The sequence below is a fragment of the Spermophilus citellus genome, assembly GCF_964194105.1.
Source record: "Spermophilus citellus genome assembly, chromosome: 9".
NCBI lineage: Eukaryota > Metazoa > Chordata > Mammalia > Rodentia > Sciuridae > Spermophilus > Spermophilus citellus.
The window spans coordinates 24,687,954-24,704,832 of NC_138191.1; the positions used below are offsets into that span (position 1 = coordinate 24,687,954).

At 49.1% G+C, this 16,879-nt stretch overlaps 1 protein-coding gene across 6 annotated transcripts; it reads left to right on the plus strand.

Moving 5' to 3' along the window:
- The first annotated feature begins 7,256 nt into the window (after nt 1-7,256).
- Nucleotides 7,257-16,528, plus strand: KCNA2 (potassium voltage-gated channel subfamily A member 2). Of its 6 annotated transcripts, XM_081307633.1 has the most exons (4): nt 7,257-7,572; nt 7,764-7,858; nt 9,762-10,100; nt 10,561-16,528. In XM_081307633.1, exon 4 carries the CDS (start codon nt 10,724-10,726, stop codon nt 12,221-12,223), a length of 1,500 nt encoding a protein of 499 aa, XP_081163759.1. In that variant the 5' UTR covers nt 7,257-7,572; nt 7,764-7,858; nt 9,762-10,100; nt 10,561-10,723; the 3' UTR covers nt 12,224-16,528. The 6 variants fall into 6 exon arrangements, with proteins under 6 accessions (XP_081163759.1, XP_081163760.1, XP_081163762.1 ...); XM_081307634.1 differs by lacking the exons at nt 7,257-7,572; nt 7,764-7,858 and adding an exon at nt 7,920-8,212; XM_081307636.1 differs by lacking the exons at nt 7,257-7,572; nt 7,764-7,858 and adding an exon at nt 8,516-8,545.
- Nucleotides 16,529-16,879: the final 351 nt, after the last annotated feature.

Genomic DNA, 16,879 nt, shown 5'->3' on the forward strand with positions numbered 1-16,879 from the left:
AGCTCCCTTAACTCAACCCTTGGTAGAACTCAGGAGAACATCATTAAGATGCGCTGAGCATTAGGTTTGCACTGTTTTGAATTTTTACAACACTCATTTTCAAAGTGATCCGGCATCTCCAAAAATCCTTCCTCCCACTAAAAAAAAAAAAAAAAAAAAAAAAAAAAAAAAAAAAAAAAAAAAAAACAGGCTGTGAGCTGCGATGGGGAACTGCTAAGGTAAGGCTCAGAGAGGCCTCAAATCCCAGCTCTGCCTATTACTAGAACCATGTGACCTTGAGCAGGTCACACAACCTCTCTCAGTCTCAATTTCTTTAAGGAGAACAGTTACAGTAGAGAGAAAAAAAAAAAAAGGTTGCTAATGGAGATTAAGTGAGGTATGCCCATTGCCAGTTTGGGGCTCCCCACTAGGAGAGCAAGTGAAGCTAAAGAACTAATCATAGAGCAAGAAAAGGTCAGATAACATCATGTAGCCCAGGTTTCCTATTTTACAAGTCAGGAAAATGAGGCCCAAAAGAGGGGAATCGACTTACCCAAGGTCACACACCTCACAGTCCCCTAGGTAGTAGCAGAGAAGGGGTTGACCCTGCGGCAACTCAAGTGTTCTTCAGAAGCAGGAGCCTTCTAGAGACATCACATCTAGGGGCTACAAGGCAAGGGGAGATGGTTACGCTGTGGAGCACCACAGAGTTCGGGCATTTGCTGGAGTCTGCCATGTCAGCTGCTCCGTGCCTGGCTTGGACCAGACATGAGGATGCAAATCCAGAAGAGTTGGCCTTGCCCTTGGGGTGCTCCCCACTAGTAGAAGAACAGCATGGGATTGAGAAGGGCTCCAAGAGACTTGGTGTGGTGAGTATGGGTCCCAGGCATAGAATAAGTGAATGGAAACCAGAAAAAGGCCCAGAAAGATTGCCTAGAAGATGTGCCTTGAGCTGAGTGTCAGAAGTCAGTGGGCAATGGGGAGGAGGAGAACAGAGCATTCCATTGAAGCCAAAGCCGAAAGACCTAGAAGCTCAAGGGGTTTTTGCTTGTTTTTGTTTGTTCTTGTGGTGGTGGTTGTTGTTTACTGAAGATGTGATTTATTGATTTTTTAATAAACATCCGTATGGAATTCTACAGTACGAACATGCATGAGCTCAGGTTTCTTGAGCTCTTCCTGCAGGTCACTGGGATCAGCATCCTTTTCGTCCTCAGAGCAGGAGTTTGGCAAGATGATTCCCATTTGAAAGTTTGGAACCTGAGGCTCAGAGAGGAAGTAGCACCCTCTGAGAGGATGACTAGTGGAAGAAGCAGGAATCCACCCCAGGCCTCTCTCACTTCAAGTTTTAGCCTCATCTGCCAGGTTGAAGCCTGTTAGAGCTCTCAAGGTGTAGACCTTGAGACCAGTATAAACTTCTAGAGTGGGGACAAAGGAGGGCAGGGGACAATCGGATCACAAGAGGCTTTGTTTATCTTTTAGGAAATGTAGTTTGATCCCAGCAATAGGAGCCAAAGAGGAGTAAAGGAGAGGACATGATCTAATTTGCATTTTAGAAAGATTGCTGTAGCAACGGTGGGAGAAGAGGCCAGAGAGGAGCTAATTTGAAGGCAGGCTACAGTAAGGGCACAACCAGGCCACAAGGACCCAGATCAAGCCTGCTGGTAGCTTCTGTGGAGCAGCAGAAGAGGGAGAGGAAATCAGAGAGCACCATGCCTAGACCAGGTGGTTGGCTAGATGTGCAGGATATCGAGGTGGAGGAGGAAGATGAGAGAGAACTCCTGGGGCTGTGTTCTGGGCAGCTGGGAGGATGGTAGTGTCTCTCACAGCACAAGGAAGTAGGGCCAAAGAGATTCCTGTGCAGGAGACAGAGGACCCGGGCAGCCCGCTGGCCATGGAAAGGGCTGGGAAACAGCCGAGCTGCCTGGAACAGGTCAGGAGACATTCGTTCTGGACTTTGTCCTGCCTCAGTCAGATGGACACGAGATGGGGCGGTTACCACTGTGAGCAACTGGGAGTCCATATTGACGGGAGCCATCCAGGGGGCTATTGTCCAACCTGAACTCTCTGGTTAGGGACTGAAGGCCGGAGCCTATAGAGTTGCCTTCCCCAACCTCCTGCCACCCTGGCAGCTCACATGGGCCACCACAGCCTCAGAAAGAACCTTGAATCAGAAAAGCCAGAGGATGGTGACTTGTTCAGGCATCATTCTCCACAGGCAGCTGAAATCACAGGTGGCCCGAGGGGAGGTGACCGGAACACAGAAGGCATCTGCCACAACAGCTCATCGCAAAACACCCGACTTCTGTTCCCAGTGGAGAAGACAGTGGCAAAGCTCGGAGAACAGTGCCACCAGGGGCTGGCCTTAGTGTTCAGATAGCCTGGGCCCTGCTTCAGGTGCTCGGCCTTCCAGCCACAAGGTAAAAATGTACCGATGAGGAAATGATCAGAGAGTTCAAACACGGCAGGCCTGGGATCAGGCCCTAGACCTGCCGGAACCCACTGCTCTCTGACTGCTGTGCTATTTATTAGCCCAGGCAAGAGCCTGGGGGTCAGTGTAGAAGGAGGGAACCCAACTGTGGGACAATAGACAACAGAGGGACTGACCCAGAGCAGCAGTCCAAGTGTGCAAAAGGGCCTGCCCTCTTCAGCCCTCCCTCAACAGACTCTTCTATTTGGCCAGTATTTCCAGGAGTGGAATGAGTGAGTAGCTGACTCAGGACCTGAGCCAAGGGTCAGGTTCCACACCAGAGCCCCTGGAGGCAGCAGGAGTTAATCTAGAAAGCTTCCAGCAGGAGGCCAACCTGGACATCTGAGTTAAGTAGCAGACTTCTGAGGTCAGTGGGGAACCGGAATGGTGCCCATTCCACGTCCAAGAGAAGTGCTCCAATGTCAGGAGCAATGCATGTGGGCAGGGCCCGACCACCACAGCAGCAACTACAAGGTGGTCTTCCCAGCATTTGGTTCCCACAGGGGATTTTTGCTTCTTCAGGCACATGCATGCACATTATTATCCTCTTTGATCCTAACAAATGAGATTTGAATACATGCAGCAATGAACTTTAGTTTCCATCCTTTTCTCCTTCTTTGCACCTTATGAGCAAGGGGTGAGGGTGGAAAGAATGTAATCCTTTCTAATTCACCAGTGAACTGCTGCATAGAGAGGTCTAGTGAATATCCTTGGGTCACACAGCTCAGCATGCTAAAACTAAAACACAGCACACAATCCTAATCAGATGGCTGTGCCTTGTACTTCCCTTTCATCTGGATAAGTGGTGCTAAACCCAGGGCTTACAAATTTGAGAAGCACTGAAAGAGCTACTCTGGGAACCAGTCCAGAGCAGACTTTGGGGCCAGAATCTTGCACAGCTACCTGAGTCCCTGAGTTAATGTGTAAACAGCTTAAGTACCAACACCAGTACTGCCCCCCCCTTCTAAAACAGGCCTCCTGATAAGCTGGACTCTCTTCAGTAGATCCACGTAGATGTGCCCTGGGAGTCTTTGAGATCTTCTGGACTCAATTCATGTTCCTGAGACCAGAAATTTAGCCAGAGGCCTGACACCCAACTAGAATGGCATGGTGACTTGCAGTGTCACACAATCTTAAATTTGGTCCCAACCTCACCATTAAGCAGCTAATTGTGAGTGCATGTGTGTACACACACACCATCATAAACTCTTATTTTTTTCCATATTTTTGTTGGTGCATTGTAATTGTACATAATGGTGGGATTCATTGTTCCATACTCATACATGCACACAATCAGTATCACTCCACAGTATACCCCTTTCCCTCCCCTGTTCCGTCCACCTGCTCCCTTTCCTCTACTCTACTGACCTCCCTTAGATCTTCATGCCAGTCCTCCCCAACCTTCTTTTCCTTTTTCCTCTCTCACTTCCATATATGAGAGAAAATATATGACCCTTGACTTTCTGAGATAAGCTCTTCTTTTAAATAACTGCCCACCAATCACTGCAGTGGGCACCACAGCCCTTCCCTCCACTGAAGAAAACCCTTCCCCAAGCAGGAAACCAAACCAAAGGGGAAGGGAGTGGGTTTTTGGTTTTTTTTTTTTTTTTTTGGGGGGGGGGGGCGTCTCCCTGCCCTAGGGAAAAGATCAAGTGACTCTATTTTTTAAAGCCAAATGGCGACCTCTATAGGATTGGAAAGGTAGTGCAGGGATTGAACACCTGCTAGCTTAGCCCATCAATGAAGCCAGCTTATAATTAGTTTAATCCTTAAAAGCTACCCTGTGAAGTAGCTTTAGTAGCTTTGCTCTCTCATTGGACAGATGAGGAAGCTGAAGCTCAGAGAGTTTCAATAACTTGCTCAAGTTCTCATAGCTAGCAAGTGTCAATGCTGAGCACGGGCTTACTATTTCACTGCCATCTTTCTTTTTTTTTTTTTTTTATTGGTTGTTCACAACGTTACATAGCTCTTGACATATCATACTTCATACATTAGACTGAAGTGGGTTATGAACTCCCAATTTTACCCCAAATGCAGATTGCAGAGTCACATCGGTTACACATCCACAATTTTACATAATGCCCTATTGGTAATTGTTGTACTCTGCTCCCTTTCCTATCCCCCACTATCCCCCCTCCCCTCCCCTCCCTTTTACTCTCTCTACCCCATCTACTGTAATCCATCTCCCTCCTTATTTATTTTCCCATTCCCCACCCAGCCTCTTATATCACTGCCATCTTTCATGCTGCCATAGCAAGAAACTGGAAGAGGTACCCTTAAGGGAAGGAGCCTGAAATGCTCCTAAACAACTCTTATTGTGATCCTTTTCTTCCCCTCCTTTTTCCCCACCCCCCTCCCATCACTCCTTTTCCTTTTCCTTCTTCTTCTGTTAAAGTCTTTTTCATTGTCATTCACACTTAGGTCAGACTTAGAAGGGAAAGGGAGGATAACATCCCCCGAAGGCTAGTTAGGAGGTAGTGACAGGGGACAAAATAAGATGCCAAAGAGAAGAGTCTGTTCAGGTCCTTGGCCCATTTGTTAATTGGGTTATTTGTTATCTTATTGTCTAATTTTTTGAGTTCTTTGTATACTCTGGATATTAGGGCTCTATCTGAAGTGTGAGGAGTAAAAATTTGTTCCCAGGATGTAGGCTCCCTATTTACCTCTCTTATTGTTTCTCTTGCTGAGAAAAAACTTTTAAGTTTAATTAAGTCCCATTTGTTGATTCTTGTTGTTAACTCTTGTGCTATGGGTGTCCTATTAAGGAATTTGGAGCCCGACCCCACAATCTGTAGATCGGAGCCAACTTTTTCTTCTATCAGATGCAGAGTCTCTGGTTTGATATCAAGCTCCTTGATCCATTTTGAGTTAACTTTTGTGCATGGCGAGAGAAAGGGATTCAGTTTCATTTTGTTGCATATGGATTTCCAGTTTTCCCAACACCATTTGTTGAAGATGCTATCCTTCCTCCATTGCATGCTTTTAGCCAGAGGAGGACATACAATCAATCCACAAGTACATGAAAAAATGCTCACCATCTCTAGCAGTCAGAGAAATGCAAATCAAAACCACCCTAAGATACCATCTCACTCCAGTAAGATTGGCAGCCATGATGAAGTCAAACGACAACAAGTGCTGGCGAGGATGTGGAGAAAAGGGTACACTTGTACATTGCTGGTGGGACTGCAAATTGGTGTGGCCAATTTGGAAAGCAGTTTGGAGATTCCTGGGAAAGCTGGGAATGGAACCACCATTTGACCCTGCTATTGCCCTTCTCGGACTATTCCCTGAAGACCTTAAAAGAGCATGCTACAGGGATACTGCCACATCGATGTTCATAGCAGCACAATTCACAATAGCTAGACTGTGGAACCAACCCAGATGCCCTTCAATAGATGAATGGATAAAAAAAAAATGTGGCATCTATACACAATGGAGTACTATGCAGCAATAAAAATGACAAAATCATAGAATTTGCAGGGAAATGGATGGCACTAGAGCAGATTATGCTTAGTGAAGCTAGCCAAATGTCTTCTTTGATATAATGAGAGCAACTATGAACAGAGCAGGGAGGAAGAGTAGGAAGAAAAGAGTAACATTAAACAGAGACATGAGATGGGAGGGAAAGGGAGAGAAAAGGGAAATTGCATGGAAATGAAGGGAGACCCTCATTGCTATACAAAATTACATATAAGAGGTTGTGAGGGGAATGGGAAAATAAACAAGGAGAGAAATGAATTACAGTAGATGGGGTAGAGAGAGAAGAAGGGAGGGGAGGGGAGGGGAGGGGGGATAGTAGGGGATAGGAAAGGTAGCAGAATACAACAATTACTAATAGGGCATTATGTAAAATTGTGGATGTGTAACCGACGTGATTCTGCAATCTGCATTTGGGGTAAAATTGGGGGTTCATAACCCACTTCAATCTAATGTATGAAATATGATATGTCAAGAGCTTTGTAATGTTGTGAACAACCAATAAAAAAAAGATTATTACAACATTGTAATAAAAGTAAAACAATTTGGAATCACAAAAAAAAAGATGCCAAAGAGAGAGATGAAAATACCTGATTTGAGTCTTAAGAGTCTAGACTTATTGGCCTTGGACAGGTTACTTCCCCTCTCTCTGGCTCAGTTTCCTCTCCTATGAAATGGTAATGATGTAGACACCATGTCATAGAGTCACGAGGATTCAGTGTTGCGCTAGGTTAGAGGTGCTTACCATATGGTCACCACATGTCAAAAATTAGAACGATTATCAATTCTCCCTCATGGGCTTTTCTCTGTCCACATTTTCCGTTTTAACAAAGGCAAAGAAAATATATAGACATGATCAGATGTATAAAACGACTATAGTTTAATGGAGATGAGAACCCAGAGTGGCAAGGAGAAAGAGAGCCCCTCAGCGCTGGTCAGGAGAGGTTTCCAGGAGTGCAACTCTAGGTAGAACCTCAGTCTATATCTCATAGACTACCTAGATGAAATGCCAGAATCCCACTTAGCCTGACATTATAGGTTCTCAGAGCTTCCATCATGGGGTGCAGGAAATTCCGAGAGCAGGGAGGAGCCAGCAGGAGTCTTCTCCATATTAAGGCCCCTCTGAACCCAGAGTTCTGTGTCTACTGTGGTCTTATCTCCAGGAAACTTTGTTTGGTACACCTGCCTGCATGATTCTTATAGGGATCTAGAGAACAGAACTAGCAAAGGCTTGAGGCTTTCATATGGCTTCCAAAAGCAACCTGGACCTCCTGGTATCCCACATCTAAACAAAGAGCGGACTGGGCTCCTTATGCACATTCTCCTAAAAGTAAAGGACTTCCCCCTATGCTGCGCTCCAGAATCCTCGGAGCTGCACCCCCAAGTTCAGAAACCCATTGACCAGCTAGTTTTGCCAGATCTGCGAAAAGGTCCAGTAGCTGGCCCTTCCCAAGGGCAACTGCGTGTTCCCCAGTCTTTCCTGGCCAAGGTCCTGCGGGGAAGCAGTTGGAGAAGCAAGATAGCCAGCCCTGCAGTGATCCCTATTCCTGCGGCTCCTCCCGGTGGGGGCAAACACAGCAGCGAGTTTCTGCCACACTGCAGCCGGCCCGCACCTGCTGCATTCCCCTGAGAAGCCAAATATTCGCTGGGTAAGAGCAAGATGGGACGCAGAGCTGGGAAAGGGGGGACACGGGAGGAAGAGGACAAGGAGGGGGTCTAGGGTCTGCAGATGCTGTCTGGCAGCGTGGTAATAATAGCAACACGTCTCCCGCGGGGCTGGATCCCGCTTCGGGCCTGGGATAGCTGCTATTGATTGTTTCCTCTTTGCCTACTTCATTAGGTTGGCAAGAGCCTCTCCTGAGCACTCCTCAACTTGTGCCCCTTCCATCTCTCTGGGCCCCGGCAACACTCAACTGAGTTCTGCACCAGGTTCTGGTTAGTAAATTGGGCTACACCAAAGAATGGGGTGTTTTCCTGGTGGGGTGGGGGTCGAGGCCAGGGGATTCAACTGGACCGCCAGCGAGCTGGTGGCGGCGAGAAGTGCGCCTGCTGGCTCTGGCCCCCACCGGGCCCTTTAATTCGAGTTCGCTGCCGGGCCAGGTGCGGCGCTGCGTGGCGCGGTGCGGCGCGGTGCGGCTGCGGGCGGCGGCCGGGCGCTCCTTACGCGCCGCCCGCGGGACTGCAGAACCGGCTCCCGGCTGGCCGCCCGCACCCCGCCGCCGCCGCCTCTTGTGCCGGGATCCTGCCGACGCTGGCCGTCACTGAGAAACATGGAGACTCCGGTACCAGGTCGGAAGAGTAAATCAGTGTCGGGATATTGGCCTGAGTGGTACCTCCCCTGCCCAGCTGCGGCTCCCAGAAGGGTTGCAGGGCACCCGGCGGCGCAGCCTGCAGCGCTGCGGGGTCGGGCTGGTCCCCGGGAGGGTGAGCCGGTGCCAACCCCGGATATCTGCCAGTCGTGTCCTAGCCCCGGGAGGGCCAGGGGGATTGCGCCCCGCAGGAGTAGAGTGCATGGAATGGGCTCGGGGACCCTCTGTGGTTGCGTGGCGTGGCGCGGGGCGGAGGGCGCAGAGAGGAGCTGGCGGGTGATGGGAAGTGCAGCCGACAGCATAACCATGTCTGGTAAATAGCGCGGGTTGGTAGGACTGGAATCACTTGGGTCTGGCACGAGATAAAAACGGCTTCACTGCAGAGAGGGTCTTTTCCCCGTTTGCAGGGGCCGTGGGCTACCGGGAACCACCCGTGCTTTGGATCAGGCTGGGATCTGGGACAGCAGCCTGGTGCAACCTACTCCCCACCCCCAGAGTTCAGTCTCCTGTTTTTGCGGGTGGAGGTGGAGCCTCGGTGGTCCCTCCGCTGAACCTGGCGGGGGAGAAAGCAGGGCTGCCCTCGGGCCCGCAGCCGGAGCTAACCGCACCAGGCAGGAAGGGGTTAAGGTGGCGCTCTCGCTCGCGGCCAGCTGGAAGGTCTGGTCACCGGCTTGGAGCAGTGCAGGGAGCGCGCCCCGCGGAATCCCGGCTGGGGCCCGGGGCTATGGGGAGAGGGCCCAGACCCCTCCCCGCCCTGGGGCCGGCGGGATTGGGTCGGCAGGGGGCCAGGCCGGAAGCCAGCCTTCTCCAGGCTCCCCATCTCGCGGCTGCCAAGCCGCCTAGCAGCCAAGCAGGCTGAGCGTTTGTTCAGCGCTCCCTGCCGAGGAGATGTAAGGGATTTTCTCTTGGGGAGAAATCAGTGGTCGAGCCCCTGGCCAGCTCAAATGCCACCCGGCCCAGAGGGAGGTCTACGGCCCAGGGATCCCGGAGGGAGAGTAAGTTCAGCGACTAGGCCATCCAGCTTTCTACATGGGTGACCTTGCTGCGTGTGGGGTCTCCCTGGATGAGCTCTGAAGGAGTGCGCGGGTTGGGAAGGGGGTGGGGTGCTTCTTCTGTCAGGACACGGTTGAGGTCAGAGCTTGTAGTCAGACTGCGGAGAGGAAGTCCTCCCCTTGAGAGCTGTGTGTCCTGACATGGGGTAGGGGTGGGGGGGGTGCTTTGCCGGAGTCGCTCATTATGGCAGCTGGAAACGAGGGGTCTGGATTAGCTTGGAGAGGCCTCTGGAGAAGGCAGCCCAGTCAAGCCTGAAGGCTTGTTCCCTGGGGGGGAAAAGTGTTTCCAGCTGATGGGAAGAAAACCTGCCCAGAAGAGGCTGGGAAGCTAAGGGGTAGTTCTCAACCATGAACAGCCAAAATGAAAGGTTGTCACGGGACTTGTCACCTGCAGTGAGGGGAGCTGCCCAAGCCCTCCTAAATCTTGGTACCAGCTGCCCCAAAGCCAAGGTTCCACCTTGCTGCTCTGTTTTCCAGGCAACGTCACACCTCCTGAGGACAGCCAGGAGGACTCCGGCTTTTGCTGAGCTGTGCATCTTACCTCCTTCTTTCCAAAGGCTCCAGACCCAAGCTCTGCTGTTCTCAAGTCCTGTATGCCCCTGGCCAGGCACCCCACTGCCCCTGCAGCCCAGTCCAGCCCTAGAGCTCACCTCCAGGACCTGGAGCCTGCCCTCCTGCCCAGAATGACTCACCATTATTTCTAGCTCAAGTAAGAAGACGTGATGGGGAGTTGGGCTGCCTGTTTGTGGATCGAGGATTCCTACAGCATCTGATCTGCTTCACAAGGAAGAGAGCCAGAGGTTCCTGCCTGGCCAGGTAAATCAATCTATCATTTAATAACAGCCATGTGTAAAATCATGGGGTGGGATCAGTGAAGAAGGACTAGCTAGGTCCAAGATCCCAGGGTGCAGGTATATGTGAGACATCAGTGCCCTTCCTGGGACAGGGGTCCCTTCTAGCCTCCTAGTTGGGTTTTATACCCCAGGATGCTGTGTGGTACAGAGGGAGACTGTCCCAGCCCTCCCCAGTGCAAGGCATTCCAGAGCTTCCTTGAGAGATTCCTCCCTGCTCCTTCTGGCCCCAGACAAGTTACAAGGTGAAAGTAATTCCGCTGTTTGGTGGTGGTGGTGGTGGTGATGGTGGTGGTGGTGGTAGTAGTTGTCATGTTTCTGGACTCTTGGCTGAGAGATGGGAGACAGCAAGCAGCAACCATGGAACCATGGTAGGGTTGCCAGTGCTGGTTGGTCTCATGTCCTTAACTGCCTCTGTCTTTCAGCCGAGCGAGGCTGCCTCTCCAGCTCTCGGAGAGCTTGGGGGGCTCTCCTGCAGGAGCTCAAGCTAATGCTTCTGTGTTTCCTGGGGCCGTTAGCAGCACCCTGAGCCCCCTGCCACCAGGCAGCTGGAAGGCATAGCGTGAGGCGCTCCTCTCAGTCCCAATTATGACAGTGGCCACTGGAGACCCAGCAGATGAGGCTGCTGCCCTCCCTGGGCACCCACAGGACACCTATGACCCAGAGGCAGACCACGAATGCTGTGAGAGGGTGGTGATCAACATCTCAGGACTGCGGTTTGAGACCCAGCTAAAGACCTTAGCCCAGTTTCCAGAGACCCTCTTAGGGGACCCTAAGAAGCGGATGAGGTACTTTGATCCCCTCCGAAACGAGTACTTCTTCGATCGCAACCGCCCTAGCTTTGATGCCATCTTGTACTACTACCAGTCTGGGGGCCGGCTGAGGCGACCTGTGAATGTGCCCTTAGATATATTTTCGGAAGAAATACGGTTTTACGAACTGGGAGAAGAAGCAATGGAGATGTTTCGGGAGGATGAAGGCTACATCAAGGAGGAAGAACGTCCTCTGCCTGAAAATGAGTTCCAAAGACAGGTGTGGCTTCTCTTTGAATACCCAGAGAGCTCAGGGCCTGCCAGGATTATAGCCATTGTGTCTGTTATGGTGATTCTGATCTCGATCGTCAGCTTCTGTCTGGAAACACTGCCCATCTTCCGAGATGAGAATGAAGACATGCATGGTGGTGGGGTGACCTTCCATACCTACTCCAACAGCACCATCGGGTACCAGCAGTCCACCTCCTTCACCGACCCTTTCTTCATTGTGGAGACTCTCTGCATCATCTGGTTCTCCTTCGAATTTTTGGTGAGGTTCTTTGCCTGTCCGAGCAAAGCTGGTTTCTTCACCAACATCATGAACATCATTGACATTGTGGCCATCATCCCCTACTTCATCACTCTGGGGACAGAGCTGGCTGAGAAGCCAGAGGATGCCCAGCAGGGCCAGCAGGCCATGTCACTGGCCATCCTCCGTGTCATCCGCTTGGTAAGAGTCTTTAGGATTTTCAAGTTGTCCAGACACTCCAAAGGTCTCCAGATTCTAGGTCAGACCCTCAAAGCCAGCATGAGAGAATTGGGCCTCCTGATATTCTTCCTCTTCATTGGGGTCATTCTTTTCTCTAGTGCTGTCTATTTTGCAGAAGCCGATGAGCGAGACTCCCAGTTCCCCAGCATCCCGGATGCCTTCTGGTGGGCAGTCGTCTCCATGACAACTGTAGGCTATGGAGACATGGTTCCAACTACCATTGGGGGAAAGATAGTGGGTTCCCTGTGTGCAATTGCAGGTGTGTTAACCATTGCCTTACCGGTCCCTGTCATAGTGTCTAATTTCAACTACTTCTACCACCGGGAGACAGAGGGAGAGGAGCAGGCCCAGTACTTACAAGTGACAAGCTGTCCAAAGATTCCATCCTCCCCTGACCTAAAGAAAAGTAGAAGTGCCTCTACTATTAGTAAGTCGGATTACATGGAGATCCAGGAGGGAGTAAACAACAGTAATGAGGACTTTAGAGAGGAAAACTTGAAAACAGCCAACTGCACCTTGGCTAACACAAACTATGTGAATATTACCAAAATGTTAACTGATGTCTGATTGAAACCCATTAACATACTCGCAGCTCAATGGAACTAATGCAGATGTTGCATAATAGCCTGCATTGTAGTCAGTGTGTTCTACAGTGTGCATCTGGTTCTGCATGGAAAGCAATAGTCGTGCAAGTGACTTTTGACCTTTTGATTTTTGATTTAGAATGCAGAATATCTATCACAGCTTTCATGCAAATCTTCATCACCGGCTTCAGGGTTTGGGTTTCCAAAGATGAGCGTCACCTATGGAGCCAGGATTTCAGAAAGTCACATTGAGGCCACTTCATATCCAATATACAACCCACCATATCAGCACTCCCTTTCCTTCCTAGTTAAATGCACACAACACCTGGGAGATGCACTCCCCTCCTCCCACCCTGTCACCCACTTGAGCCCACCTACCCCTTCCCAGAGGAATACCATCATGGCTTAGCTTTAAAGCTCTGGTGATTATTCGAAAGGTCATTCCCATTTTTGCATTGAAAAGAACACACAGTACTGTGTGTGTTGGAACTACTTTCTGTGTCACAACCTGGGGTTTGTGAATTGCAGTTGCCAAGTAGATGCTCCAGAGGCTTGTGTTTCATAACGAAAAAATGCTGCATTCTGCTTTTTCTCTGTAGATGTGAGGAAAGCCTGGGGGAGGGACAGTTAGTATGACCCAATGTGAGTTGTCAAGTTTCAATATTTGTTCCATTAGGGCCTGTGGGGCGAAGGTACCAAACCAAGGGACCTCTCAGCTTCAGATTTCATCATTTTGCAGGCTTCAGGGTCACCAGAAATATGTCTGATTTCTTCGTTTACACTGGAGTTTGCAGACATCTGCTTTCCTAGTGATGTGGCCCAGCTACACTGACACTGCAGTGAAATTTACCAGTGATGCGATAGAACTGCATGGGTGTTCATTGCATGAATCTCAATATTTAAAACACAGGAGATAATCTATTTTCTTAGTAGCCTACACAGTATTCATATTTAGAGTATTAATAGCCTTGGGATGGTTTTGAACTAGGGGTTTTTTCCCATCAGAAGGCAAAAGCCCTCCATCAGAGGGGGGAAAAATAGGCTATTGGGAATGGGGAACCAAAATATCTGGCCCTCCAGCCCACCCATCTCTGTTCTTTCAATGGAAGAGCAGACCTCTGTCAAGCCAGAAGAATGAGCAGGGAAAGCAGTGTCTAAACACTCACATGACTGCACCTTAGGAATCAACCTAGTCATAGACATAACTGCACCAGGGCATCAGTCCTGAGGATAGGCAGGTCTGTGGATCCAGTGTATATAACTATATATTGGGTATTTCTCTCTCATGTGCTCATCTACCTAGCTAGTTATAGGAAAAAAAATGCATTTGAACATTGTATAAGCTTATGCAATATTTTTGACACAGGGCAATTTATGCATGTGTTTGACTATGTGCACTAGAGTATATATATATATACATACATATGTGTGTGTATGATCGTATACACACACACATATATATATATTCATTCTCTGGAGTTCAGGTTCAGGAGTAAATCCATTGCTCAGTGGGTTGGTAAGAAGCCCATTGGGTTCACTGGTCTCATTGGTAACCCCGCTGGGCCTGGGTTTGCTGCCATTGCCTCAGATACTCCAGTCTTCATGGATTTCTAGACGTTAGAATTGTCTTTCTGCCCTCCATGTGCTGCAGCTTCAGTTTCCCATGGCTGAAGCTTGTCTTACTGAGTGCACAAGGGCCCTAGGGCCCTCACAGCTCCAGCTGTCCTGGGCCAGACCCACCCCAGGCCTCCTCTGGATGGTCCGTCCTGATATCATCTTCATTCTCATCTTGCCCACCCTCCCACCCCCAATTTGGTTTTCAGTATCATTTGCCTCTGCATCCATCACTTTCATGAACCCATCCCTAGAGAGCCAGTCTGGATCCCCTGCTTTGAAACAAAGAATAGGATTCCTGGGAACCAACTTTCATTGATTTGGACTTAAAGGGAGACCCTTCTATGTGGAAATTTCTAAAATCTAGGACCAAGGGTTATGATCCCTAGACAATCCAAAACCATCATTTCAATCATCAGACTCGATTTTTCTCCCCCTTTAACTGGGAACCAGAGCTGATTAAAAAAAAGAGAGAGAGAGAATTGATTAAAAAAAATTGTCCCCCACCTTACCAAAACAGGTAAGGAATAAATGATCACTGTATAGCCTAAAAATAGAGAGTAGATTAAGCCTGGGATTGGGGAGGGGGTGGCTTTTGCCTCACCAGACTGGGTTTTTTGCCTTTTTACACTGTGGCTTAAATTTCCCAAATGTAGCAAATCAGGGTGGTCAGGCTGTCCAGTGGTGGCTCCTGCCCAGGTCTCACTGTTGGCTAGTTGGCACCTTCATTTGTCTTGGGGGGTGGGGCACCAGCTCAGGGTGCTAGGCCCAGGGTGCTCATTAGTTCCTGGTCACCCACATCCCCAGGTATCTGCAGGGCATTTCATGCCCAGCACAAAGCCTCTGTGCGTCTCTTCCTCTCCTTCACGGGAGGTGGTGCTGAATTTCAGGACCTGGGGTTGGAGGGACACAGACCTTTGGAAAACAGAAAATTAAAACAATCCACACTTGAGACCTATGTTAGATGGTAGATACCTTTCCATAGCATCCTTGGCTGGGGACTATAAAATGTCCAACACACATATATGCACATTTACCCCCCAAATGATGATCCAGTGTTGCCACACACGAATACAAAACATGCAACCTACATGCGAAATACACACAGGCCAAATTCATATAAAAGGCAGACACAGAAGATTTATGGTTTTACCTAGAGATGAAATATACACACTCATCCTGGACATAGACTGTACTTATCAAAACACAGAACACCTCCAAGAAAACTACATACCCCAAGTACAAACACACAACCTGTAACTCAGATGCAAAATACACAAAACTACATGGACGCAGTGAATATGCGTCGAAAAATACACAAACGATGCTTCACTATTATTTCTGTACACTCAGGATGTACACACAATGCACATATATTTACACTAGGCATACAAAATACAGCACTCGTACCCAAGAACACGCAATAGACACGACATACAGACATGTACTCAGATCCATAAATTAATGGACACAAACAAAATAACACCTTTAATCACCTATTCCTAGCTCATATTAGTATCTCAGTATTCTGCAAGGAGTGTTTTCCTCTCATCGCTTCTCTCACCTGCAGATTTTAGTCCTGAGAAAGGAACCCCTGAGGTTTCAGGCAGAAAGATGGGCTACCACATCAAGCACAGGAATCTTGTGAACCTGTTCACCTTCCTCCCACCAACAACCTCGGGTGTGGGGTGTGGAAGATCCCAGGATGGCCAGCAGCCTGATATGGACCTCCTTAACCGTGGCCTTTCCCTCAAATCAAGTCCACCCCAACAGCCCAGCAGCTCAGGTTCCCCACCTTCCATCATCTGAAATCCTCAGATTCGGCGCCATTCTTTTAAAAGCAGTGATGGCCCCTGGGTCCCAAACCACAGTAAAGATGTCCCTAACACGCAGACCTTTTTACCCCCTCCATCCCCAGCAGCTTTGTGAGGGACCAGGTCAGAAAATTGAAGCTCTGTATAGACTTGCCTCACAAAATGAGCCACCCTTACTTCCTTCCTGTGGCATTTCACTTGCTCTTGGGCACAATTCCAATAAGGACAGTTCCCGATTGCCTTCTAAGTGTGTTCAGTTCCAGGCCTGCCCCCCTCCTCCCCGCCAGGGCTCCCAGGGATGTCCTGCCTTCCATTCAATTTCTGTGCCTTCAGGAAATGGCAAACCAATTCAGCTTAAGTCAAACATGATTAAGGACATAAGCCTAAGGCTAAACAAGCAAATAATACACTGATTTAAATACTTTCTAAGCTTACCCACCATCTTGGATTACCTTGGAACTGATTCCTCCAGTTGGTAGGACCAGGTGAGAGCTAAGTGAAGTTTGACAAAGGCTTCACCTGCAGTGGAATTTGGAGTTTCTGTGAGCCTAGGGATCAGGCACTTTGGTCCCTCCTCCTGCACTCTCCCAGGTATGGACTCACCCTTCCCTCCTAAGGATGGTCACAGTTCACAGTCCCCATGAAGGAGGCAATAACGGCAGGAAATGGACACATGGGTCCTCCATGTGTGACTTGGAGTCCCTCAATGGGCCTTGTGCTTCCAAGCCAAGAAACCAGTTTTCCTTTTGTCTCTACCAGATGCCTCTGTGGGCTCAAACTTTCAAGAAAGTTGGGGTTTTCCAGAGACTGGAGAGGAAGAGGCCCAGGAAACATAGAAAGGTTTTCAGAAAAAAAGAAAACTAAGCTGGTCAAATTTCAAAGTAAACTTTTCAGGAGCCAATTTTTAATGAATGGATTAATTAAAATCAAATTAAGGAGCCAAAATCGAATTTAGTTGAGTTTATGTTTCCTTTGCTCTCTTCCTTCCTTCCTTCCTCTCTGCTTGCCTCTAACCTGCTCAACAGGGCTTCTGAGAATGGCACAGGCATGTCACCAGGTGCCCATATGAGGAGGGCTTCAGGACTAGCTTGTCCTGCCTCCTCTGTCTGGATTGCTCCCTCCATTATAGTGGATTCTGGCCAACTTCCTCAGAGTAAGCTATAAAGTATCAGCGTCAACTCACGTTGAGAGAAGGCAGCACCCTCTGAAGA